The 24,921-nt window shown below is 46.4% G+C and overlaps 2 protein-coding genes across 2 annotated transcripts; one reads left to right on the forward strand and one right to left on the reverse strand.

The window, feature by feature from the left end:
* The first annotated feature begins 228 nt into the window (after window positions 1-228).
* On the forward strand, window positions 229-10,131 carry LOC132339077 (acrosin-like). Its single transcript, XM_059869117.1, has 6 exons — window positions 229-299; window positions 1,088-1,300; window positions 3,499-3,764; window positions 5,771-5,916; window positions 8,027-8,197; window positions 10,066-10,131. Exons 1-6 carry the CDS (start codon window positions 229-231, stop codon window positions 10,129-10,131), a joined length of 933 nt encoding a protein of 310 aa, XP_059725100.1.
* A 781-nt stretch (window positions 10,132-10,912) lies between these two features.
* Window positions 10,913-24,039, reverse strand: LOC132338971 (G protein-activated inward rectifier potassium channel 1-like). Its single transcript, XM_059869010.1, has 3 exons — window positions 23,136-24,039; window positions 14,915-15,131; window positions 10,913-12,945 (listed from the first exon to the last, which is right to left on the reverse strand). Exons 1-3 carry the CDS (start codon window positions 23,784-23,786, stop codon window positions 12,407-12,409), a joined length of 1,407 nt encoding a protein of 468 aa, XP_059724993.1. The 5' UTR covers window positions 23,787-24,039; the 3' UTR covers window positions 10,913-12,406.
* Between the last annotated feature and the right edge of the window lie 882 nt (window positions 24,040-24,921).

The raw sequence follows: 24,921 nt of genomic DNA on the forward strand, positions 1-24,921 counted from the left end.
TGCCTTGCATGACCTTCAAGGTCCCTCCCAGCCCAAACCATTCTGTGGTTCCCTGAGGCTGTGGCCTTTCCCTGCCCTCTGAAGCCACCGTGCCCAGAACCTGGAACCACCCACTCTGTGACATCAGCCCCAGGGCTGCAGGTGCCGGGGGCAATGCAGCTGCTGCAGGCACTCGGCTCAGAGGCTGCCCTGGAAGAGACAAGCTTTTGTTTCTTTCAGTGGGCAGTGATGAGCCTGCTGCACCTCCTCATCCTGCTGGCTGTGTACACACCTGCACATGGCACCTGGGACAACTGCAGGTAGGGCCCCAGGCTCTGGGAGGGGGCTTCTCCCCCATTGTCACAGCCCAAACCCCGTGTGGGAGGGGGCAGATGGAACCAGCAGGAGCAGCAGCAGCTCCTGGGCAGGGCAGTAATCACAGAATTCCCAGAATTTACAGAATCACTGGGCTGGAACAGACCTTCAAGATCATCGAGTCCAACCTGTTCCCTGACACCTCAACCCAACCCTGGCACCCAGAGCCAATCCAGCCTTGTTTAAACACCTCCAGGGCTGTGCCCCCTCCCTGGCAGCACATTCCAGTGCCCAGGCACTCCTTCTGTGAAGGATTTTTTCCTGATGCCCAGCCTAAACTCCCCCTGGCCCAGCTGGAGGCTGTGTCCTCTTGTCCTGGTGAGCACTCCAGAGGAGATGACCTTGTGGGAATGGTGTGAGCTCAAAGAACAGAACAGAATGACCAGGTTGGAAGAGACCTCCGAGACCATCGAGTCCAACCCAGCCCCAACATCTTCTCCACTAAACCCAGTGCCAATCCAGGCTGTGTTCAACACCTCCAGGGATGGCAGCCAGCAGAGTGTTTCCCCAGATGTGTTTCCCCAGCAGAGCTGGGGGAAATCACAGAATCACTGGGTTGGAAGAGACCTTCAAGATCATCAAGTCCAGCCCAGCCCCAACATCTTCTCCACTCAACCCTGGCACCCAGAGCCAATCCAGGCTTTGTTAAACACCTCCAGGGATGGTGACTCCACCACCCCCCCCAGACAGAGCATTCCAGAACTTGATCACTCTCATGACTTTGTGCTTCCAGAGGGACCTGTGGGCAACGGCCCATGGCTTCTGACTTCAGCTCCATAACTGCTGACTACAGAATCATGGCTGGCACAGGCGCCATGCCAGGGGCCTGGCCCTGGATTGTCAGCATCCAGGACCCCAGGAAAATTGGCACAGGCCACACGTGTGGAGGGTCCCTCATCAGCCCACAGTGGGTCCTCACAGCAGCCCACTGCTTCCTCCAGGCCAGGTAAGGAGGAGCTATTGGAATATTGCCAATACAGCTGGACAGGACGTGCCTGAGCTTGTGGGGCCCTTGCTGCTGAACCAAATAGCAGCACTGTGGTATTTCACCCCAGAGACACTTTTGGCTGGCTGGGTGCTGCAGCTGGGCACGTGGAGACAAGTCCAGGCATGCAGGAGCTCTGGTGGCTGTGGGATGGAGCTTCCCCCCATAACAGGGTCTGCTCCTCAGGTTTACCTCTGGCAGAGAAGCTTTAAGGCGATGGTGAAGGAAAGGAGTCAGTTCTGATGGAGGGTTTGGATCCAGAGCTTTATTCTGGCCCACAGGCCTCTGAACCCAGCAACAGCTCCAACAGAACTTCCTGACTGCATGGTTGCTCTTCCTTTTAACCATGGGGAGAGGGGCAGGGAAGGGGTAGGGAGCCACCAACCAGGTACAGGAGGGGAGGTCTTAAGGGACAAAGGACACCTGGATGGCCCAATGCCCCCAGGGTAGAGGGCATCCTTTGAATCTGCCAATCACTCAATGCCCTTCTGGAATGCCAGGACTGACAGCGCTGGGAGAGGAAAGGAGAGGGGACTGACACACCTGGGAGGGAATTATCAGGGGAGGGACCCGAGGTTCTGAGGTAAACCCTGAAATCACAAGGCAACAAGGAGCAAGGAAGGCATGAGGGTATCCTCACCACACCAACAGCTGCCCAGCCTGCAGCACCACACACTGCTCCCCTCCTGTTTCCTTGCAGCGGGCCCAGTGCCTTGGCACTGCAGAGCCCATCAGAAGGCTGGGCTAGTGCCACTGCTGCCCAGGAGCCTCCAGAGTGGCATTCCTGGAGCCTAAGGCATGCCAAGGCAGCCACACGCCTTCCCTGCTCAGAAGGCAGGAAAATGCTGAGCTGCCACAGTGATGCCTTTAGGGACTACCTAAAAACAGCCAGAAAAGGGATAAAAAGGGATTATATTTATTCTTTATTGTATTTATATTTATATTATATGTACATATTTATATTCATATTTATATATTTAGTTAATATATTTATATTATTATTATTTATATTTATTAAGGGCCTTCAGGTACATTTTGGACAGACAAAGCCCCCCCCCCCCATGTCACACTGAAAAATGGACCATGGGGTCACAGGTTTTCACACTTTTATAAGTTTGGTCCATTTGCATATTGGGGGTTGATCTTCCAGTTACAGCTTCAGGTTATGAAATCATTTACCCCCAGTTTGCTCCCCCAACTCACTTTTGTTCACATGTCTTGGGGCCTAAGGCAGTGAGGTGTCCTTGATTGCCAGGCCTGGAGAGGAATTTTGTCTGCCCAAAATGGGAAAGCAGCAGCTCACACTGTGTGTGGAGTTTAGAGTTATACAGGAAAGAACTGCAGGATTACAAATAGATGAAAAATATAAAACCTAAAATATTGTATTTGCGGGGTGCCCTGATGAAGGAAAGAATGATGAATCTGACTCCATGTTCTCAGAAGGCTAATTTATTATTTTCTGATACTATATTGTATTAAAGAATATAGCTATATCATTTACTGTATGATACTATATTATATTTAAGAATGCTATACTATACTAAAGAATACAGAAAGGATGCTTACAGAAGGCTAAAAGATAATAATGAAAACTCCTGACTCTTTCCAGAGTCTTTCCATCAGAAGGAAATCTCTGGTATCAGGAAGTCTGTACCTCTCAAGTACCTCAGCTAATGGGGAAAAAAAAAACCCAAATTCCATAAGTATTAAAAATTAAAAGGGAGGGTTATACATTACAGGGAAATCTTTGGGAAATCTTCAGTATCAGGCGTATCAGGGAGTCTGAACTCTCAAGTACCTCAGCCAATGGGGAAAGAGAGAAAGGAAATTGGGATAAAAAGGGAGGCTGTGTCCTCCAAAAATTGTAGAGACCCCAGGGGAATGCCCCATGGCCTCTCCCTTTATTCGAATAAAGTCAAAGGACTCCTCTGCCTCCTTTTTGGACATAAACCTCGGGTGTTTGTGGATTAATTTTCCTCACACCAAACCCTCCTTTGTTATGCCAGGATTTTCATCAGGTGAGATTACTGCAGCCTCAGCACGAATTTATACATATCATCTGTTACATGCAGGATTACAAAGAGATGAAAACCACAAAAATCCCAAGGCACCAAGAGCACCCAGCTCTGCCCCCTCTCAGCCCTGTCTCTGCCCTGCAGGAACGTCACCAAGTGGCGCGTGCTGATCGGGGCCACCCAGCTGAGCCACCTGGGCCCCGAGGCTCAGGTGCGCCACGTCAAGAGGCTGCTGGCCCACCAGGAGTACACGGCTGACTCCCAGCAGAATGACATTGCCCTCCTGGAGCTGGACCAGCCCGTGGAGTGCAGTGACTACGTGCAGCTCGCCTGCGTGCCCAACGCCTCGCTCACCGTGTCCGAGCTGAAAAGCTGCTACATCGCTGGCTGGGGTGGTGCCAGTGCTGAAGGTGAGCTCCCAAAAAGGGACCTGAGGGTGGGCTGGGCACACCCTGGGGGGAACTGGCTGGGCTTCCACACAGCAGAGACCAAAGTCAGGCTGTAGGATGTTGTATGCCTCTGGAGAGGTGTGCCTGGTCTGCTCCCCAAAGGCAGAAAAGCTGCTACATCGCTGGCTGGGGTGGTGCCAGTGCTAAAGGTGAGCTCCCAAAGAGGGACCTGAGCGTGGGCTGGGCACACCCTGGGGGGAACTGGCTGGGCTTCCACCCAGCAGAGACCAAAGTCAGGCTTATGCCTCTGGAGAGGTGTGCCTGGTCTGCTCCCCAAAGGCAGAAAGGCAGAAAAGCTGCTACATCGCTGGCTGGAGTGGTGCCAGTGCTAAAGGTGAGCTCCCAAAGAGGGACCTGAGGGTGGGCTGGGCACACCCTGGGGGGAACTGGCTGGGCTTCCACCCAGCAGAGACCAAAGTCAGGCTGTAGGATGTTGTATGCCTCTGGAGAGGTGTGCCTGGTCTGCTCCCCAAAGGCAGAAAGGCAGAAAAGCTGCTACATCGCTGGCTGGGTGCTGCCAGTGCTAAAGGTGAGCTCCCAAAAAGGGACCTGAGGGTGGGCTGGGCACACCCTGCGAGGAACTGGCTGGGCTTCCACCCAGCAGAGACCAAAGTCAGGCTTATGCCTCTGGAGAGCTGTGCCTGGTCTGCTCCCCAAGGGCAGGAAGGCAGAAAAGCTGCTACATCGCTGGCTGGGGTGGTGCCAGTGCTAAAGGTGAGCTCCCAAAGAGGGACCGGAGGGTGGGCTGGGCACACCCTGGGGGGAACTGGCTGGGCTTCCACACAGCAGAGACCAAAGTCAGGCTGTAGGATGTTGTATGCCTCTGGAGAGGTGTATCTGGTCTGCTCCCCAAAGGCAGAAAACCTACTACATTCCTGGCTGGGGTGGTGCCAGTGCTAAAGGTGAGCTCCCAAAGAGGGACCCGAGGGTGGGCTGGGCACACCCTGGGAGGAACTAGCTGGGCTTCCACCCAGCAGAGACCAAAGTCAGGCTGTAGGATTTAAGCCTCTGGAGAGCTGTGCCTGGCCTGCTCCCCAAGGGCAGGAAGGGCAGTGAAATGTGATTCTCCTCGAGCCAGGCTGTCGCTATAGAGTGTGACACCAAGACTCCATCAGAAAGGTGCACTAGAGGGATTTATCAAACCAACATGTTGCTTTTATAGTTTTTCGGGATGTTTACATTTACCTAACAGGCACATTCACTGCCCATTGGTCATAACAAAGAAACAAAGCTCTCAGTAGGTGACCAAGGAGCCACGTCACTCTGTGAGCCAGCTAGAGTCCCTATCTTTTAACTTTCTCTCCTTCATCACATCTCCATGGTGACAGCCTTGGTGTCTTCCTCGGGAGAGATACAGGGCTTTCCTTATCTTCAGGAAACCTTTGCTGGCTCACAAGAACAGCACAAAATGCCTTTCCTACTCCAGGTCTCATAAGCTCTTGGAGACCTATTTCACACCCAAGATAGCTCAGCTACCTTAGAAGGCATAAAATCAGCAGGATGGCTTCTGTGGTAGTGTTGGAAACAAAAAGGTTTTAATAAAAGGCAAAATAAAAAAACTCTTTACAGATAAAAACCAAGCCAGGTGCAAGAGGCCCTCCTGCCCCTGGTAAAACACCTCAAAAAAGCCATTGGTTTCTTTGTTCTCTTCTTTTTCTAGTAAATTGCTCAGGCAGGACTTTTTTGCTTCTGTCCAAATGGCTATCCTAAAGTTTGAGGTGAAGTCCCCCAGGTCCTATGAGATGCCTTTTCACGTAATTGAGGAGAGAAACTTGTGGGCTTATTTCCATTTTAAGGAGACAAAGGAGAGTTTTGTCACTTCAACAGAGGGCACATTCCTACAGGGTACAGCCCTGCAACAGCTGCTCCAGAGGCAAAGCCAAGCCCTGGGGAATGACTTCACCCCCAGACAGGGCAGTGGAAGAGGCAGGGAGCTGCTGGGTGCTCACTCCTTGCTGTGCTCCCAGCCCAGGCTCCGAGTGATGTCCTGCAGGAAGCCAAGGTCCGTCTCCTGGACGTGCGGCTGGTCAACAGCAGCCGCTGGTACGCGGGGGCCATCCACACCCACAACCTGTGTGCTGGCTACCCACGGGGTGCCATGGACACCTGCCAGGTAGGACTGCACCTCTCTGAGTGGGACAAATGCCCATTTTATGATTGGCTTTTGGCAAATATTCGAATGAATATTAGATGTGTTGTGTTAGAAAGTGATGCTGTGTTAATTTTCTCAAGTAGGGTGTTAAATAGAGTTTCAGTTTATAACATAATGTTAAAATAGAAACTATGTATGTGGGATATTTTTTTAAAGAAAGGAATGAGGTACTCACACCAGATAGCAGCCACAGGACACCTAAATCTTTAAAAGAGAATTTATTGCTCCATTATCAGGAGAAACGAACTTCTTCCCGCCTCACTCAGCCCTGAGGACACCTCAGGATTCAGAGGAAGAAGCTGACCCTGCCCACACAGAATCCTGTGTTTGAATGGAATTTATGCATCATGGATGAGGTGTATAAATATGCAACAGGCTGTTGCTTTTAAGGGTTAAGCCTCTGTTAATGTGGGTCCTTTTTCGGGCTTATTTTGCCCAGAAAAGTTACTTGGACTGTCTGTAACTCTTTGTTTCTATTGTCTCATATTGTCCTAATCTCAATTGTTCAAATTTTTATTACTATTTCTATAACCATTTTATAATCATTAAACTTTTTAAAATTTTAGAAACAAGTGATTGGCATTTTTCACAGTGATAGTAAGAGATTTTAAAATCATAGAAAATTCAGGGATTTAGGAAGAAAGCTAGGCTTAGTAGGCCCTGGGAAGTGTTAGGCCTTGTGTTTGCTGGATCATGTGAAACTGCACCTGTGTAACCAGTATATGATAAGTGATATAATTGTTAGATGTGATTAGATATAATTATTGTTTAATCATGAGAATCTTTGTTCAAGGGTTTGAGGGGGATCACAGGAAAGCCATGCTTGGATGGAATCAATGGATACAATAGAACAATGTCAGTTTAATAATTATTATGTAAGTTATATAAGGATAGAATATAAAACATGTTCACCCCAAACCCATGGGGGAGTCAGATTTGGGTCTGTGCCCCTGACACCCAGAGCTCTAAATCAAAGCACCTGCATGGAATCATTCTGTGTTCCTGAACACTAACACTGGGAGCCAGCCAGCCCCAGCAGTAGAGGTACCCTGTCACCATGGGCCTTGCCTGGCAAATCACTTTTCCTCCACTGCTGGAGTTTCCTTGCCCGTGTTCCCCAGGCCTGCCCCTCTGCCCAGAAAGCCCATCCAGTGTTCTCAGCAGCCCAGAGGTGCAGATTCTGGATCATCCATGCTCTTCCCATCCAGGATCACTGTGCAGATACAAGAGGGGGCCTTAACAGACACCCACCCTGATCCCAGCTGAGGTTCTGGAGACTCCTGGAGTTCTGGAGACTCCAGTACCTGAGCCATGAACACAGCTGGGCAGGGGCTGCAAGAGAAAAGCAAGCCTCTAGTGCTGAGAGCCTGTTGGGAAGGATGAAAGTTTGACAGGAAAGTCTCACAGATATGTGTGCTTAGCAGAAAGATTTTGGAATGTAGAGTCTGATGAAGGAATAGAGATGGAAGCAAGTTTTGATATAGAAGAAAAGAATTGCTGAGCCAGTCTTGCTGGATAACCAAGGAGGCAAAGGGTGTGGTAGTTAGAAGGGGGTTTTATGACTTAGGGCAAAGGATAAACCCACCCCAAACAAGAAGATGTTTTTACCAAGCAGAAAGAGAGCACAGGCAAACAAGCCTGCTGATGTTGCAAGTAGAAAAAAGGTCTCAGAATTTTCTACTGCAAGAAAGCTAAAAAACAACTTCTAGCTTAAACTGTAATGTACTGAGTGTGAGTGACTGGAGAACAGTAACATGAATGTGGTAATTACAGTAGTTATGATAGGCCATAGATAAAAGTTAAGGGATAGATTGGTTCTGCTCTATGAAGATGCTCAGCAAAGCAAAGTATAGAATGGATTCGTAACCTAAACTCAGGGTGTCCAGGCCTGCCTGCAGCTGGAGCTGACAGCTGTAGGCACAGCTCTGTCACCCACAACCCTGGACTGCTGGGACACCTTGGATGGAATAAACTGCATTTTGGAGAGCCACCTGGAGTCCTGCATCTCTCATTCAGGCTCTTACAAGAGCAGCCACCCAACAGCACCCTAATCCTCTTTCCTCTGTTGCAGGGTGACAGTGGAGGGCCTCTGGTGTGCAAAGATAACCGTGCCAGCTACTTCTGGCTGGTTGGAGTGACCAGCTGGGGAAAGGGCTGTGCCAAAACGAAACGGCCGGGAGTCTACACCTCCACTCAGTACTTCTACAACTGGATCCTGATCCAGATGGGCATGTGCCCACCTGTAACAGCCACTTCAGCACCAGAGCCAGCCTGCATCTCAACCCCTCTCGAGCAGCCAGAGCCAACACCAACAGAATCAGGCTGCTCTAGTCTCACTCCATGCCCACAGCCAGCTGAAACAGAGACTCCAACGCCAGAGCCAACCTTCAGCTCACCCCCCTCTGAGGAGCCAGAGCCAACACCAACAGAGGCAGGCTGCAATACTACAGCCAGTACTCACCAGTACCCAACTGGAACAGCCATGCCAGAGCTAGCCTGGACCTCAAATTCCTCTGAGGAGCTAATGCCAGTACAACCTCTCATGCCTTCTCCACATCCGTACCAGATACTGCAGCGGTTCTTAATTCAGGTGCATGAGATGCTGCAGAGCCTCATGGGGAACAAGACAGGAGCAGCAGGATGAACAAGATCCAGTGCAGGCTGCAGTGGACCATGACCACTTCACACTGGGGCAGTGCCTGCTGATCCAAAGGCAGCCTCAGGGTCAAAGGTGTCCTCTGTCCTGCCCATCTTCCTCCTCTGCATGCACACAAATGCTGAAATTGATTTAGTTGTGGAAATAAAGTTGCCTATAGGCACTGTTAGCACGTGTTTGCAGTCCAGTCCAGTCTCCTGTGCAAGGCAAGGAGTCCCAAGCCAGGCACCAGCAAAACAAAGCTGTGATGGGAGAAGGGAGCACAGGTCACAGGGGCTGCAGCTCTTGAGGAACACTGTTTTATGGCGCCCATCAGGGGGATCCCTGGGTGTGGGACTTGAAACTGGGCTCTCTCGTGACTCAGGAGATGTGGCATTCACATTCTCTGAAAAAATCCCTTTGCCCAGGATTTTTCTCCTGGGAAGCTGAGAAGCCTCAGAGAAAAGGAAAACAATTCTTATCTCATTTGCTTCTCTGTGTTTTGCTCCTTTGGAATGTGTGTGGAGATTGTTCACCCACAGGTGATTGTTCCATTGCATTCTGCTGTGAGTTGTTTTCACTCTTTGGCCAATCAGGGCCAGGCTGTGTCAGACTCTGGAGAGAGTCACCAGTTTTCATTATTATCTTTTTAGCCTTTGGTAAGTATCCTTTCTGTATCCTTTAGTACAGTATAGTATTTTTTAATATAATATAGTATTATAACATAATAAATTAGCCTTCTGAGAACATGGAGTCAGATGCATCATCCCTGCCTTCATTGGGGCATTCCCTGTAAACACAGTAATTGTTTATGTTAATTAGCCCAGCAGGTCCAAGCTGTGTCCTGACTTGGGAGACAGTCACGAGTTTTCTTCAGGATTCTTTGTAGTACAGATACAGTACAATGTAATATAACATGGTTTAATAAAAACAGCATTCAGCATTCCAAAGCCTTGGAGTCAGATCAAATCATTCCCAGAGTTGGGGCTGCCTGATTCATCATTCCTGCCTTCACTGGGGCATTCCCAGCAAATACAACAAGGTGACACCGTTCCAGAAAGCCTCAGGGCTGAAGAGTGGCCAGACTGAGGAGGAGCTCACAGCCAGGAGCAAGGATTGCTGAGCCATGGGCAGACAGAAGAGCATTGAGCCACCCCCCTTTTGTGATATTTGAACTGTCCCCAGCTCCCCTGCAGACCCTGCTGGCTCTCACACTGATCCCACATCTGGCAGACACACAAGGAATATTTTGGCAAGGTACCTCATGTTCCCCTACACTTTACCACTCTTGCTCTAACATAACCCTAATCCTTTTATTTTAGTGCTGCTTTTTATCCCCAGGTGTCAGCAGTGGGTGTGCAGTGTCAGTGTGCCTGTGTGGTTTCCTGTTTGGTTTGGGGTTTTGTGGGGAGTTTTTATTGCTTTGGGGTTTTTTGTTACTGTACTGCTTTTTGTCATTTTTGACACCGTTCCAGAAAGCCTCAGGGCTGAAGATTGGCCAGACTGAGGAGGAGCTCACAGCCAGGAGCAAGGACTGCTGAGCCATGGGCAGACAGAAGAGCATTGAGCCACCCCCCTTTTGTGATATTTGAACTGTCCCCAGCTCCCCTGCAGACCCTGCTGGCTCTCACACTGATCCCACATCTGGCAGACACACAAGGAATATTCTGGCAAGGTGCCTCATGTTCCCCTACACTTTGCCACTCTTGCTCTAACATAACCCTAATCCTTTTATTTTAGTGCTGCTTTTTATCGCCAGGTGTCAGCAGTGGGTGTGCAGTGTCAGTGTGCCTGTGTGGTTTTCTGTTTGGTTTGGGGTTTTGTGGGGTTTTTTTAATTTTTTATTGCAGTACTGCTTTTTGTCATTCAGTGGTAGTAGGGAGAGGGTTGTAATGTGCATTTCACTGTAAAGAGCACCTGCCTAGAAGGTGTTAATTCAACATTTTAGGTCATGTTTATGTGTTCTGTATAGATTTGTACTCACCCATTCCCCTATGGTGAAGTGCTCTGGGGTCCAAATAGTTTTTCTGTAAGTTAATATTATTTGAATTAGTTTTTCTGTAAGTTAATATTATTTGTCAGTGTGTACAGAAATAAGGAGGTTTAATTCTTTTATAAGTGGCAGTGTAAAAAAAAAAAAAAAAACTGGCCCTAAGTTGGACAACTCATTGATAACTTGCATTGTTGCTCATTAACAATTAATTAACACTATTACTCTGCCCCACAGCAGAGGGGGAGTGTGCCCAAGGATGGGGCCTCATCTCCTGGAGCTGCTCTGCTGCCAAACACACACATGCACATGAGCAAAGAACACTTGAGACCTGAGGCGGATGTAATTTTATTTTATACTAATTTTGGCAATTCTGGAGAGTAGGGAGAGTCATCATCATTTAAGACTTCATGCTGTCATCTAAGTACTCCATACAAATACAGTTGATAAATAAAAATACAGATTTTAGCACATATATACAGTTGGAATTTATGTTGAGAACAGATAAACAACAACAAGCAGCACATCTTATCCCTGCATAAAACAGCATTTTCCAGTTTCCCACTGCAGACAGACCAAAAGCAAGAAATAGTGAGTCCTGCAAGCCAAGCTATTCCTAGCTTGGATACATCATTTTACCATCAAGGAATGCATTGCCAAACAACATGGCCACTGCCACCCCTTTTAATTCAATGGGACTGAATTTTGTCCATACAACAAGAGCAGAATTGATCCTTCTGTTGGAGAGTGCTCTGGTGAAGAGCACCCTGGCTGCTGAGCTACTGAACACTGTTTACAAAACAGCAGGGTGTGTTTATAGTTACCAACCAGGAAAGGAAAAGCCCCTCTCACAGACAGAGGTGGATTGAGCTGAATAGCAATAAATATCAAATCTACAAAGTTACTGAGAATCATATGTAAATGCAGTAGGCAAGTGTAACAAAATGAAAATTAGCAACATCAAAGACTACCATTCATTAGTAAAACTCTGAGATGTGTAATGCAGAGCATTATTCAGCACTTTGCTTTTATTTATTTACTTACAATGTCTCCAAACTGAAATGTCATTTAGTAGCAGTATAAAACATGCCAAGAAGCTGAGCTACTGATCTCAAGTCTCCTTCACAGTGAGTGGTGATATGGCCATTAAAATTCAGCATGTGATCCACCAAATCAAATGCTGAGGTCTAATTTTGGACAGGATGAAGACCCTCATGTGGGCCAAATGACCCAAGTGGTAATTGCACACTGCCTCCTCACCTGCCTGAGCACGGGTGAGACACTGGGAGCACAGAGGGAGCGTGCCACAGTCACTGGGAAAGAAGGATGGACCAGGAAAGCCTCTTTCCAAAGAGACAGCTGGACTAGGACTGAGCAGTGCCACAAATTGCTCTTGTGTTCTGCTGTTCTGCCCATCAGGAGCAGTCCAGGACCTGAGCTGCACCAAACCAGGTTCCAGCTGCTGTTACACCCTTCCTGCTTCCATCTGTGGCTAAGGATGTGGTCCTTGCTTTGGAAGACAGGGCAGATTTGCAATGAGCATGCTGACAAGCATCACCAGGGCAGGAATCTCTTTGGCATGACAGGGTAAAACCATACTAAGTCCTGTTATGCTACCTAGATTGGGTCTGTACAGAACAATTATACAAAAAGGATCAATCTCCCTGAAAGCAGCAGAGCCAAGTTGTGACTTTACTGTGAACACAACTCTTCCAGGGCAGCAGTCTCAAATGCAGTTTATAACAACAACTTCTATTTCTTCAGCTCTTAAAAGAAGCAATCAAAGTTCACTTTTCAAAGTTTGGCAGGAAAATTATCTTCCAATTTCACTTTAGAACACCCATACCTGGAAAATCCTTCTGTAACTCGAGCTTGCTGGTGGACTGAGTCAGAGCCTTGGCATTTACTTTTAAGGCTTTCAGCTGCATCCTGTGATCACTGTCTTCATCATCAGAGATGGGACTTATTTCTTGAATTTCCAAGAGATCTCCAGTACTGAAAGTCTTCTCTGTGCTACAGGAATTCATTCTCAGGGCCCTTGGTGGAAGGCCTTCCTTCCTCGAGCTGATCTTCTGGAGTTTAGCAGGGAGCTTGTTCTTCTCTCCTGTAGCATCAGCACAGTCAAGAGGACAAAGCTGCTCTCTTCTGCTTTTCTTCTCTAAAGGACTGTTCAAGAGAGATGACTGGGACAGGTTTTCTTCTTGTTCTTTGACACTGTAAGGAGGAGTGGGGACTTCAAAGGTGGCATGGAACTGAGAATAATCCACACGGAAAAAGCCATCCTCCAGAGACATGACTGGCAGGAACCTGTGCCCCCACAGCACTTCATCTTCTGTGTAGGAGGTCCTGGCTTGGCATGTCATTCCTGTGCAAGTGGACAAGAGCATTCAGTGTGAGCAAGCAGACTGGCACATGGAACCAGAAATACATGAGGCTGACAGATAAAAATGAGTTTCAGCCAGCAAGGCAATGATTTTATAGGTTACAAAATGGGGCAGTTGTTCCTAGACAATCTTCTGATTGTCCAGTCCTGACTAAATTTTTATGCAGACTTGCAACCAAGCCTAGCAAAATGTAAAATTAAAACAGCATCAGCTTGTGTGCTGATTTCAGCTGGGACAGAATTAATTTTCTTCACCATTCTAGTATTGGAAGCAATTAGGTCATCCCAAAGTTTCCCTTTTCCAGGCTGAACAATCCCAATTTAGCTTTGACAGAATAAGTAATACTGTTTCTTGGGAGAAGGAACTATTGCTTGCCAGAGGCTGACAGATAAAAATCAATTGCAGCCAGCAAGCCAATGATTTTATAGGTTATAAAATGGGGCAATTGTTCCTAGATCATCTTCTGATTGTCTAGTCAAGGGAGTGCCTCTAAATTACTAAATTTTTATGCAGACTTGCAACCAAGCCATGGCAAAATGTAAAATTCAAACAGTATCAGCTTGTGTGCTGGTTTCAGCTGGGACAGAATTAATTTTCTTCACTGTGTCTAGTATTGGAAGCAATTAGGTCATCCCAAAGTTTCCCTTTTCCAGGCTGAACAATCCAATTCAGTGAGGTTCTAAATGCATGCTCATCTAAAATAAATGATTCAGGGTAAGATGAGGCCTCTGCAGGGATCCAAAGATGCCACACTCAATGTGAAAGAGCATTCTGCCCCAGTGGAGTGTGTGTTTGTGTGGAGAGCAATCAGAGATAGCTGCAGCAAAGGGACACCCCTTTTCCAAGCAGGAATGAGGCAGCTGCTAATCTTGTGGAAAGGATGAGAAAGCTCTCTGATTAATCAAAGTTTAATAAATCTCAGAAGAAGGAAGAAGAAGATCAGAATGCTGATGACCATACTGAATGATTTGGACTTTACAGTACTCAGGGATTGTTGATAAACAGCTCCTCATCTTACTGGAACCCATTTTCATGGGATTCATAAAAGAATTGAGTCCTCAAAACAAAAGGCCACAAAATCAGCTGTCATCAGAACAACACCATCCCCAAATTTAAAAAAGAAACAAAACTCTTCTGATATTTGTCAATAACCACATATGCCTACAGTTGCTGTGACTATGAGGTCTGTATTTGTGCTTAAAACTGGATTTCTTACTCTGAATTCAAGTCAGTGCAAGCTAGGCTGTCACTGTCATATTTTCTGGAAAAATCCCTTCGCCAGGATTTCTTCTCCTGGCAAGCTGAGAGGCCTCAGAGAAGAATGAAAACAATAATTATCTGATTGCTTCTCCCTGTTTTGCTGCTTTGGAATGTGGTCTGGAGATTGTTTATCCAACCTGTGAATTGTTTTTAATTAATGACCAATCACAGCCAGCTGTGTCAGACTCTGAGGAGTCAGTCATGAGTTTTCATTATCATTCTTTGTAACCTTCTGTCTCCTTCCTCTATTCTTTAGTACAGTTTAGTATGGCATTAATATAGAATATAATATCATAAAATAATAAAGTAGCCCTCTAAGAACATGGAGTCAGATTCTCAATTCCTCCTTCATCCTGGGCACCCAGAAAATACCACACCAGGCTGGAAGGAATTTTGCAGCACGGGCAACTTTTAAAGTTGAGCTTTCTTTCAGAGTGGTGGTCCTTGACACAGAAGGCTCATGAGAGCACTGAGCTGCTGCACACAGGGTGGCAGGCTGTGTCCCTCGGGCACTGGCAGTGCAGACCCTGTGGGCAAGGGAGGTCTCTGCTCCTGGTGAGAGCCACTGGAGCTCTGCAGCACATGGCAGGACATGCTGGAGCATCCAGCACTAACAGCTGCCTTGCTAAAAATATCAGCACTGGAAACAAAGATTAAAAATCAGAGCATGCAGATTATTCCAAGCCTTACCGGTGGTCTCAACGATTCCTTCGAGGATGACGACGATTTCAAACTGCTCACTCCTCAGGGATCGTTGTGAGAGACAGAAAAAGGGGCTCTCCGAGTTTATCTCATGGCAGATGGTTAGGGGGGAAACCAAAAACAGCTGGTCAGCTCCAGTTCCAAATCCAACATCCAGTTCACACTGGTCCAGTGGCAGAAATTCCCCCTCCGGGGTCTGCCTGGACTAAAGAGAAAAAGATGATTTAACAATCACTGTGTGAGGCCAAGCATAAAATCAATGCAGTAAAGTTCAAACCTGCCTCTTGCATGACACCATCAGCTGCATGTGGTAGGTCTGGGGGCTTCCTCATGGAGATGAAATAATGCTAAATACTGTGGGGCTGCTATGCAAGACCAATCTGATTTTCTTGTTATGCCAGTGGATCTCATCACCACCTATAAACTTTACTGTGACATATATACATGTGTGTGTTTCTATATATTTAAATATATTTTATATATTAATATTACTAATAATATCATTATAATAGGTAATTAATATTAAAATACATTTATATATTATATATTTTATGCATTTGTTATATTTATTTTATATATTTTAATATCTCTTTATTTTTTACAAAAATGTCATGTACCACACAATGCAGTAAAGTTTAAACCTGCCTCTTGCATGACACCATCAGCTGCATGTGGTAGGTCTGGGGGCTTCTTCATGGAGATGAAATAATGCTAAATACTGTGGGGCTGCTATGCAAGACCAATCTGATTTTCTTATTATGCCAGTGGATCTCATCACCACCTATAAACTTTACTGTGACATATATACATATATATATATATAAAAATACATGTGTGTATATATATATATATAATATGTTTTATATATTAAAATTCCATTATTAATAATATCATTATATTCTAATATATAATTAATATTCAAATATATTTTATATATTAAATTTATGTTTTTAATATTGTTTATATATTATATATTTATGTATTTAATATATATTTATTTATATAATTTAATCTATATTTAAAATATATATTTTTTTTTTACCAGAATGTCATGTACCACACACTTCATGCCTTGTAATGGATGTTCAACATGAATATCCTGTGGCAAAAGTTCCTGTTAATGAGACCAAAATCTGCAAGCTGGGCACATTTTGTTGTGATGTTTGAGTTCACCTTCCATTATTTTTGCACGTTACTAATTTTGGTTGGCACTGTGATGCACTAACTCAAAGATAAACACCACAATAATTGTGCAGTGCATCTGTAAGTGGCATTTTCACAAATCACCTGGATTGATGCTGGTGGTGCTCTCATCCCCTGCTGCTCCAGATTGCAAGGGAGATGGAGACATCTGCTGCTAACAGCTACTGAATGTCCCTGCATGGCTGGTAAGAACTACAGCACCCCACTGGGAGATGTGAGCCCAGAGGGAGGAGCCAAGCATTCCTACCCAGATATAATCTGGAGACTCTGGAACACCAGCACAGCTTCTCCACTGGATTCCCAGCTGCCTCTTCCACTGGATCTTTGGAGGAAGACTACACCCCTTTCTACAGGACCCCCCTGCTCCAACAGAATCACCCCTGACACTGCAGGAGGGCTGCAGCCACTTTTCCAACTGGACTGCTGCCAACACCCTGACCCACGGGGTGTCAGGTTGAGCTCTGACTCTGTCAGTGTTGTTCTAGGGCATTGCATTGTTTTGTTTCATCCTTTATTTTTTCCCTTCCCTATTGAAGAACTGCTATTTCCTGCTCCCATATTTTTTTTGCCTGAGAGCCCCTTAATTTAAAATTCATAGCAATTCAGAGGGTGGGGAGGGTTTGCATTCTCCATTTCAGGGGAGGCTCCTGCCTTCCTTAGCAGGCACCTGGCTTTCCAAACCAAGACACCTGCATGTACCACCTACTACGGATTAACCTTAACAAACTGAACTAATTATTAAACAAAGTGCCTCATTCTTCTTCCCATCATTCCATGGGCCCAATAAAAATACTGATCTAGAAGCTTCCCTCTACCCCATAGGGTTCCCTCCAAATTTTCCTGGTATTCAAAGTGTAACTAAAAATGACATCACTTGGCCAGGCAGCTCCTCATGTGATTGCTTTGAAGGTCTCTGGTGGAAATTGCCCACCAAAATTAGCAGCTTTGTATTGCTGATAAATAAATCCTATTTCAAATCTTTCCTGTTTATTTGTGATCAAAAAGCACTTAACTCTTCAAGATGATGACTAATGACTACTGATTATATATAAATAAATATTATTATATTTCTACTCTATATATATATATTTCCATTATATATATATATATATATATACACACACTTATCTATACTATCTATATTTCTACTAATATTATTAGAAGCTCTACTATCATAAAAGAATAGTTTTAATTGTGTTGCATTTTGGGAACATTGTTCACTGAGAGCAAGCCAAAAGCAGCAGTTTTCCATCAACTCAGATCTGACTAGGGTTCTGTTAAGAAAGTTTCTGTCTTTAAAGAAAATCCCCAAGCAAATAGTCTTCATATTGTCTCCCCTCTTCACATAAAAATGCTGATTTTATAACTGCCTGGTATTTACTGGAGATTACATACCCAGCTAGGCAGCAGCTGGGGCACAGCTCATTATTAAATACAATCCATGATTTCATCCAGGTGCTGCCGGCTTGTTTTGCTGCTGAGGAAGAAATATTCTTCCTGTGTAAGTAACAAAGTTCTCCCCTGCACAGGAGTGACACAGGGGTCTCTTTGAGCCAGCTCTTAGCAGCTCTTTGAGATCTGTATCACACCTGAGATAGCTCAGCCACCTCAAGTGACATAAAATCAGCAGGATGGCTTCTGAGGCAGTGTTGGAAACAGAAAAGGTTTCGTAAAAGGCAAAATGACAAAGCTCTCTACAGAGAAAACCCGAGCCAGGGGCAAGAGGTTCTTGCTCCTGGTAAAACACCCCACAAAAGCCATTAGTTCCTTTGTTCTCTTCTTTTTCTAGTGAATTGCTTAGGTGGGACCTTTTGCCCTCTGTCCAACTGGTTATCCTGAAGTTTGAGGTGAAGTCCCCAAGGTCCTATGAAGTGTCTTTTTACCTAACTGAGAAGAGAAACTTCTGAACTTTTATCCTTTTTTAAGGAGCCAAAAGATAACTTAGTCACTCCAGGGCACATTCCTACACAGGAGGCCAAGATTCAGTTTCTCCTTTGCTGATGAAGACAGAGGAAACATCAGCTGATTGCATGTGAAAGCATTTTCACCAATTATTTATAATCTGAAAGGTAAAAGTGCCGTGAGATAAAAGTGATCAACACTTCCACAGCAGTCATGACAGTCTGTTATATGCAAAGGTGGAATCAGTCTAGTGCAAAAACATTTTTTTCTCTTTTCCTGCAGAGCTAAGCTGCAGACCAACTCTGCTTTTGCTGCCTGGCTGCTGCTCTTGCAGTGGGTGCACAAACTGATTGCCCAGGTGTGATCTTTGCTCCAAGGTAAAAAACCTGTATGAGCCAACATCTAAATCTCAAATTGTCCCAAATCTTCATCACATACACCTACCTAGACAAAAATGTGCCATTTTGCACAAGCTGTTGCCTGACTTGAGAACTGTTTGATCTACACACCCTTTTTCTTTGTGCAAGAGTCTTCAATCAAATCCTTTCAACAGCAAACAAATCCAGCCAGGATGATTAGAGGCAACAGATCTGGGAGAAAGCAGAAGGTTGTGTTTGAGGTATTCAGGATCTTACATGCAGGACTGATTTATGCAGGGCATGGAGGATTTTTAAGCTTGTTTGTTGAATAAAAACAGGTTAACCTGAATGAAGAGAGCTTAATAGCCCCAACAGGTTCAGCCTCCAAGCCAGTGACCTTTGTGTTACATCCACAGCTTCACTCAAAGGAGCACAAAACAAGAAGACAGAGGGCCATAAAATGTCAGGAATAAGTATAATAACTTGTGACTTTTCATTTTGACCATCCACATAACACAAAGACAAGTAAATTCTGAAGATTAATACATTTTGAACAAGGGAACAATTAATTGCAAATGCCCTGGCTTGCAATTTAAATGTGGTCAGAGATGGATAATCTGAAGGTCTCAAAGAATTCTTCTAAAGGTTAATTGCTTCACAGCTAAGGAAAAAAAAAATTAAAAAGAAAAAAAGACTCCTGTGTCTTAAACTTTCTGCCACAGGATCTTTGTTTCAATTTTTACTGCAAGGCAGACTTCCACTGCATCACCACTTGGTCTGTTTTAGTGTCTGAACAAATACACCCTGCTCTTTAAATCTTCACTCCAATCCTTTATTCATTCTCTTTGCTTTTCTAAACCCTGTTTATGCATAAACATGCATATCTCCCTTTAACTGCATGTGCTGCAGTTTTATTATTATTATTATTATTATTATTATTATTAACCCTGTCAGTTCACTCATTAGAGAACTCACATAATTATGTTTGGATATCCACGGGGACTAATTAAGTACTGGAGCAGATAAAGATGGAGCACCATCAAGCTTAATATTGTAGAGAAACATATCTAGGAAAAAATCTAGAAAATGCTGAACTGGTACATGCTCATTGCAAGAAGTGTTATTATATTTTATATTACTGGAATATAAAGTATATGGAATAATGGAATAATATGATCTTGTTACTTTGATACCACTGTTGAAGATTTGTGGGGAGTTTTTCAGTTGTGACACTACACCTGGAGCTCCACAGATAATTCCTAGGATCACTGCTACTTTTTATTTTATTCTAGTTGTAATTAGGACCTGTGTGAGCTGAGCTTGATCAGACCAGAGCAGAGAAGGCATGGAGGAGGATCCAACAAACATTCCAAAACCTGAGAGGAACATGACCAAGAAGACAGAGCCAGGCTTTTCACAGAGGTGCCTGGCAGGAATGAGAGACAACAGGTAAAAACTGAAACAAGTGAAGTTTGGATTGGATTGGATTGAAGAAAAACATTTCCATCATGAGGACAGTTAAGCTGTGGAAAAGCTTGCCCAGCAAGACTGTGCCTTTTTTTTTTTTCTCAGAGGTTTCCAAAACTAAATTGGAAAAAGCCCAGAGTAAGCTGGTCTGCTCTCCTAGCTCACCATGCTTTCAGCAGAAGGTTGGACCACAAATTTCCTGAAGTTCCTTCCAATCTGAGCAATTCTGTAATATTAAAAAACTTTTTTTTTTTTTTGCACTTTCTGCCCTACTTATCAGCTTATAAAAATCACAGTATAATGGGTCTTCTTACTTATTTCCAATGCCTGTCACCTGCCATCTGCAACATTTCTGGTACAATTCTGTTTGCTTTCAGCTTATTAAAGCTGGCAGTAAGTCCAGCCCAAAGAACAGGTGCCTGCTGGTTCTAACCCAAAGCTCACTGCTCTGTGGCTCTCATACTTCACAACTGCATTTTTAAAACTATTGTTGGCACATGTTGAAACTATTGTTACTCATGAAACTAATGTTAGCACATTTTAAATCTATTGTTCAAAACAGGCAATGATGATTTTACATTCCTCAACTTTCTGAACCAAAATGTCCTATACTAGCTGAAACACCACAAAGCCAACTTTCCACACCAACACTCTCATGTGTATCAATGATATATTATATGTAGTCACATCAAGAGAAGGTACAAATATGTGCTGTGATTGAGTTTTATAAAATCAGTACTGATTGCCATACTGGTGGTTGCTGCCTTAGGCACACTAGAAAGGTCCAGGAATCAAGGCAGAAAAATACTGTTCATTAAAAAGTGACATTAAAAAGTCCAGGACCTGAAACTGCACATTTTCAGCTGCTAGTTCCAAATAGCATTTTTTTTCCTATTTCCTGCCCTAGGATTTTGCTTTTCCCAGCTTCTCTATCACTCAATGTAAATTAGAAAGATGTGGATTTCTGGAGAAGTTTTTGCTGAAACACACACAATTAATCTTGTAACTGTTTTCCAAGCTCTCCACAACTCAGTTTAAATAAAGCCTCAGACTTTTGCATGGTATCTCTCTGCCATGCTGCTGCAGAGCCCCTGGACCCAAAGCAAAGCCAGCCCAGTGTGGCAGCACCATTTTAATCCACTGAATGGATCAGGGCATTATCACACTGTCAGGAAATGCTGCTCAGACCAACTCAGGTTAGTGTACAAAGGTAAATCCTCAGAGCTCCACTGGTCTCAGCAAAACACCACATTCACTGCTAAATGTATCTCCTAGCTCAGGTACAAAAATGGGATGTGGTTCTGCAGATTCCTTCACTGTGGCACCAGTACAAAAGAAAATTCTGGCTACCTGATCAGGGGCAGGAGTGCAGCAAGATCAGCTGCAGGGATGTGCAGAGGGCACAGCTCAAACCACAAAAAGGATTTGCTGAAGACAGCAAGCAAATTCTGGCATGTTCACCCTAAGTTTCCAAGACAAAAAAAAGTTCCTTTAAAGCAGCTGATGGAGATTCAAGGGTGACCTGAAGAGCCACCAGTGGCTCCCAGAATGGTGTGTCCAGTTCAGTGGCAAGGATTTCCTGAAAGACATGGGAACCAATAGCACACCTTGAAATGAGGACTGAGGGGGCAGCCATGGCACACTCAGTTTTAAATCTTCTTCTGTTCATAGCTTGTGTTTGTCAAAGGTCACAAAGCAGCTCAAAGACACCATGATGATCATACCAAAAAAAAAATCAAGAATTTCTCACTGATTCATTGTCTGGCCTACAAAACAGCTGCCCTAAGACACAATGGTCATGCAGGTCCATCAAATGTCCTTCAGTTTTCTGGCCCAGTCACCTGCACACCAGCATTGTGTAGCAATAGAACTGTCAGCAGAAAGGACATCAGGCTGTATATGTGGTGTCTTATTTCAAAAGAAAATGAGTTGCCCTCTCTGTAAAAATACAGTGTGACCCCACTTTCATTCCACTTTGACCTGCATTCCATTTTGAATGATAGAATTAAATACTTTAGAGGAGATTTCTGGAGGATAAAGCAACAAAAACAATGGCTCAGCTGGCTCTGGCTTTCCAATTCCTACAAAAATTGCTCCAGTGTAACTCCTCACAGCTTGTTCCCATATATATACACACACAACTTCTTTTTAAGTCTTAGCAGATTCTCCATTTTAAGTGGTATTATGTAGCAAGAAAAATTAACAGCTCAGTCTAGCATTCAGCACAGAACAGATTTACCACTCATATTTATCATTCATATTTACCACTGCCCCAACACCTACTGCTTCATTGCTTATTCATGCAGATTATTAAATAGGCCAGAGAGAATTACCAGATAGAGTACAGAACATTTATAACACTCAAATATGATATCCTGAAATTAATCTCATCACTGGAATCCAGCTTCTGACAGCTGAGGAGATTCAGAGCTCCTTACCAAGCATGCTCCCCTGACAAGTCCTAGCTGCTGTGAGATGCTACATGGTTTAGAATTTCAGTGGTTTTCTTCCATTCTGCTCCAGCCCAATTTATCTTCTCAACCTTCATGACTGCCAAACCCTTCTGGGTTTTTTTTTTGTTTGTTTGTTTTGGGCTAATTATTTTTGGGGGTTTGTGGTTTGATTTGGTTTTGGTTTGTTTTTGTTTTATAATCTCTTTTGAATCCGTTTTCTTGCATTCTGAATTCTCCTGGCCATTGTCAGTGATTAATAAACAGATACAGGTGACAATCAAAGGAGTATCTATACAATCCCTCTGAAATGCTGTGAGGTCACCAGCTGGAACACTGGGATAAGGGGCTGCAAGTTAAAGCTCACCAAGTTTCCCCAAGGGGAAGAGGAGGTCAAGGTTGATCTTTATCCTTGTTTAATACCACCACAAATCAATTCCTTATTCCCAGCCATAATCTCTAAGCAGCATGCCTTAGTACCCGTCCTTGGAGCTGTCCTGCATCCTGACACATCCATCCATCCATCCTGAGCAGCCTGGCTTTCTGCCAGCCTCACAACCCTCTGGGGGCACTCTGATGAGACCGTTCTCCCCTACCCCTGCTTGGCTCTTTCATGGCTCCTGCTGTGAACAGGAAAAATCTTCCACAGCCCTTCCCACCGCCCCAGCCACCTCCTCTCCCCCGCCTGCCAAGGGACAGCACGGGCAGGGCACAGCTGCCAGCTGGCACCAGCAGCAGCGGCTACACAGGAGAAACCCCACTGTGCCCACCCGCTGCCCGTGTCGCCACCGCCACCCAGGTGCCCTGTGCCACCCAGTGCCGCCTCACCTTGATGAGCTTGCAGCGGATCTGGGCAGACACCATGTGGCTGTTGCGGAGGTTGCCCACACGGAACATGAGGCAGAGCTTGGCATCGCGCTGCGAGATGACGGCGGCGCGGCTGAACATGAGGGTCTCGGCTCGCTTCTTGGGCTGCGACATCTTGATGAACATGCAGCCGATGAGGAACGCGTCCACCACGGAGCCCAGCAGCGACTGGAAGAGGAACAGCACGATGCCCTCGGGGCAGCGCTCGGTGATGTAGCGGTGCCCGTAGCCGATGGTGGCCTCGGTCTCTACGAAGAAGAGGAAGGCGGAGGGGAAGTTGTACACGTTGGCCACACACGGGCTGTACGTGTCACCGTGCGCCTGCTGCAGGTCCCCGCGCAGGTAGGCGATGCCCCACCACATGGAGGCCATCACCAGCCAGGCCACCGTGTAGGTCAGCAGGAAGATGAGCAGGTTCCAGCGCCACTTGAGGTCCACCAGCGTGGTGAAGAAGTCGGAGAGGTAGCGGCTGCTCTCGCCGCCCAGGTTGCCGTGCTGCACGTTGCAGCGCCCGTTCTTGTCCACGAAGCGCTGCCGCTCCCTGCGGGCGCTGCAGCGAGCGAGGCCCACGGCCTGGTACTCGTCCCCAAACTTCCTGCGCACGGCTGCCATGCCGCCGGCTGCCCCGGGGCTCCGCGGGCACGCCGGGGATGCGGCGGGGCGGGAGGCTGAGCGCACCGCGCTGCCTGCGCGCTGCGGCCGCCAGCCCCCGGGGCTCGGGGAGCTCCGGGATGCCCGCGGAGCCGGAGCGGCGCTGCCAGCGCTGCCCGATCGCCAGCGGGGCAGGGGAAGGGCCGGAGCAGCTGCGGCTGGACAGGGCAGACGGCAGCAGGAGCGCGCAGCCGGCGGGGAGAGCCGGGCTGGGCTGGGGCGGGGAGAGCCGGGATGGGCGGGAAGAGCCGGGCTGGGCTGGGGCGGGGAGAGCCGGGATGGGCGGGAAGAGCCGGGCTGGGCTGGGGCGGGGAGAGCCGGGATGGGGCGGGATAACCGGGTCGGGGCGGGGAGAGCCGAGCCGAGCCGGGATGGGCTGGGCTGGGCTGGGCTGGGCTGGGGAGAGAGTGGCGGGGCTGCGTGAACCGGACCGGGCTGGGCTGGGCTGGGCTGGGGAGAGAGTGGCGGGGCTGCGTGAACCGGACCGGGCTGGGCTGGGCTGGGCTGGGCTGTGGAGAGAGAGAGTGGCGGGGGCTGCGTGAACCGGACCGGACCGGACCGGGCCGGGCCGGGCCGGGCCGGGCCGGGCCGGGCCGGGCTGGGCTGGGCTGTGGAGAGAGTGGCTGGGCTGAGGCTGAGAGAGCCGGGGCTCGGGGCGGGTCCAGCGCCGGAGGTGTCTGGTCGAGCCCAGGTAACCCAAGGTAAAATCACCCAAGTGATGCCCAATACAATCACATCACCTGCCAACTGATAGCAGACTCTGTCCCTGAACTCCTGTCAGTGCTCCTTTCAATAACTCCTGCAATTTATATATGTGTGATGTTCTGTGGTGTGGAACATCCTTTGTGCAGTCCATAACCTGTTCTGGGTATTCTCCCACTCAGCTTTTGTGTGCACCTCCTGAAAGGCAGAGAATGAGACATAAAAAAGTCCTTGGCTTAGGATAAGCACTGCTTAGCGACAACCAAAACCATCGGTGTGTTATCAACATTATTCTCATACTTGTTCCAAAACACAGCCCTGTGCCAGCTACTAAATCAACTACTGATGTCTTTACAAGTAATTTAATAGATGAAGATATGGGGGTTAACATCTT

Source organism: Haemorhous mexicanus, chromosome 28 (assembly GCF_027477595.1).
Source record: "Haemorhous mexicanus isolate bHaeMex1 chromosome 28, bHaeMex1.pri, whole genome shotgun sequence".
In the NCBI taxonomy this organism is placed as follows: domain Eukaryota; kingdom Metazoa; phylum Chordata; class Aves; order Passeriformes; family Fringillidae; genus Haemorhous; species Haemorhous mexicanus.

Excerpts from the sequence above, each read along its gene's own strand:
- LOC132339077 (XM_059869117.1), top strand. The coding sequence starts at position 229 with ATGAGCCTGCTGCACCTCCTCATCCTGCTGGCTGTGTACACACCTGCA. Across the intron at positions 300-1,087 it reads GGCACCTGGGACAACTGCAG|AGGGACCTGTGGGCAACGGC; the intron begins GTAGGGCCCCAG and ends TTGTGCTTCCAG. Across the intron at positions 3,765-5,770 it reads GGGTGGTGCCAGTGCTGAAG|CCCAGGCTCCGAGTGATGTC; the intron begins GTGAGCTCCCAA and ends CTGTGCTCCCAG.
- LOC132338971 (XM_059869010.1), bottom strand. The coding sequence starts at position 23,786 with ATGGCAGCCGTGCGCAGGAAGTTTGGGGACGAGTACCAGGCCGTGGGC. Across the intron at positions 15,132-23,135 it reads TCCGCTGCAAGCTCATCAAG|TCCAGGCAGACCCCGGAGGG; the intron begins GTGAGGCGGCAC and ends TTTTCTCTTTAG. Across the intron at positions 12,946-14,914 it reads AGGAATCGTTGAGACCACCG|GAATGACATGCCAAGCCAGG; the intron begins GTAAGGCTTGGA and ends CCACTTGCACAG.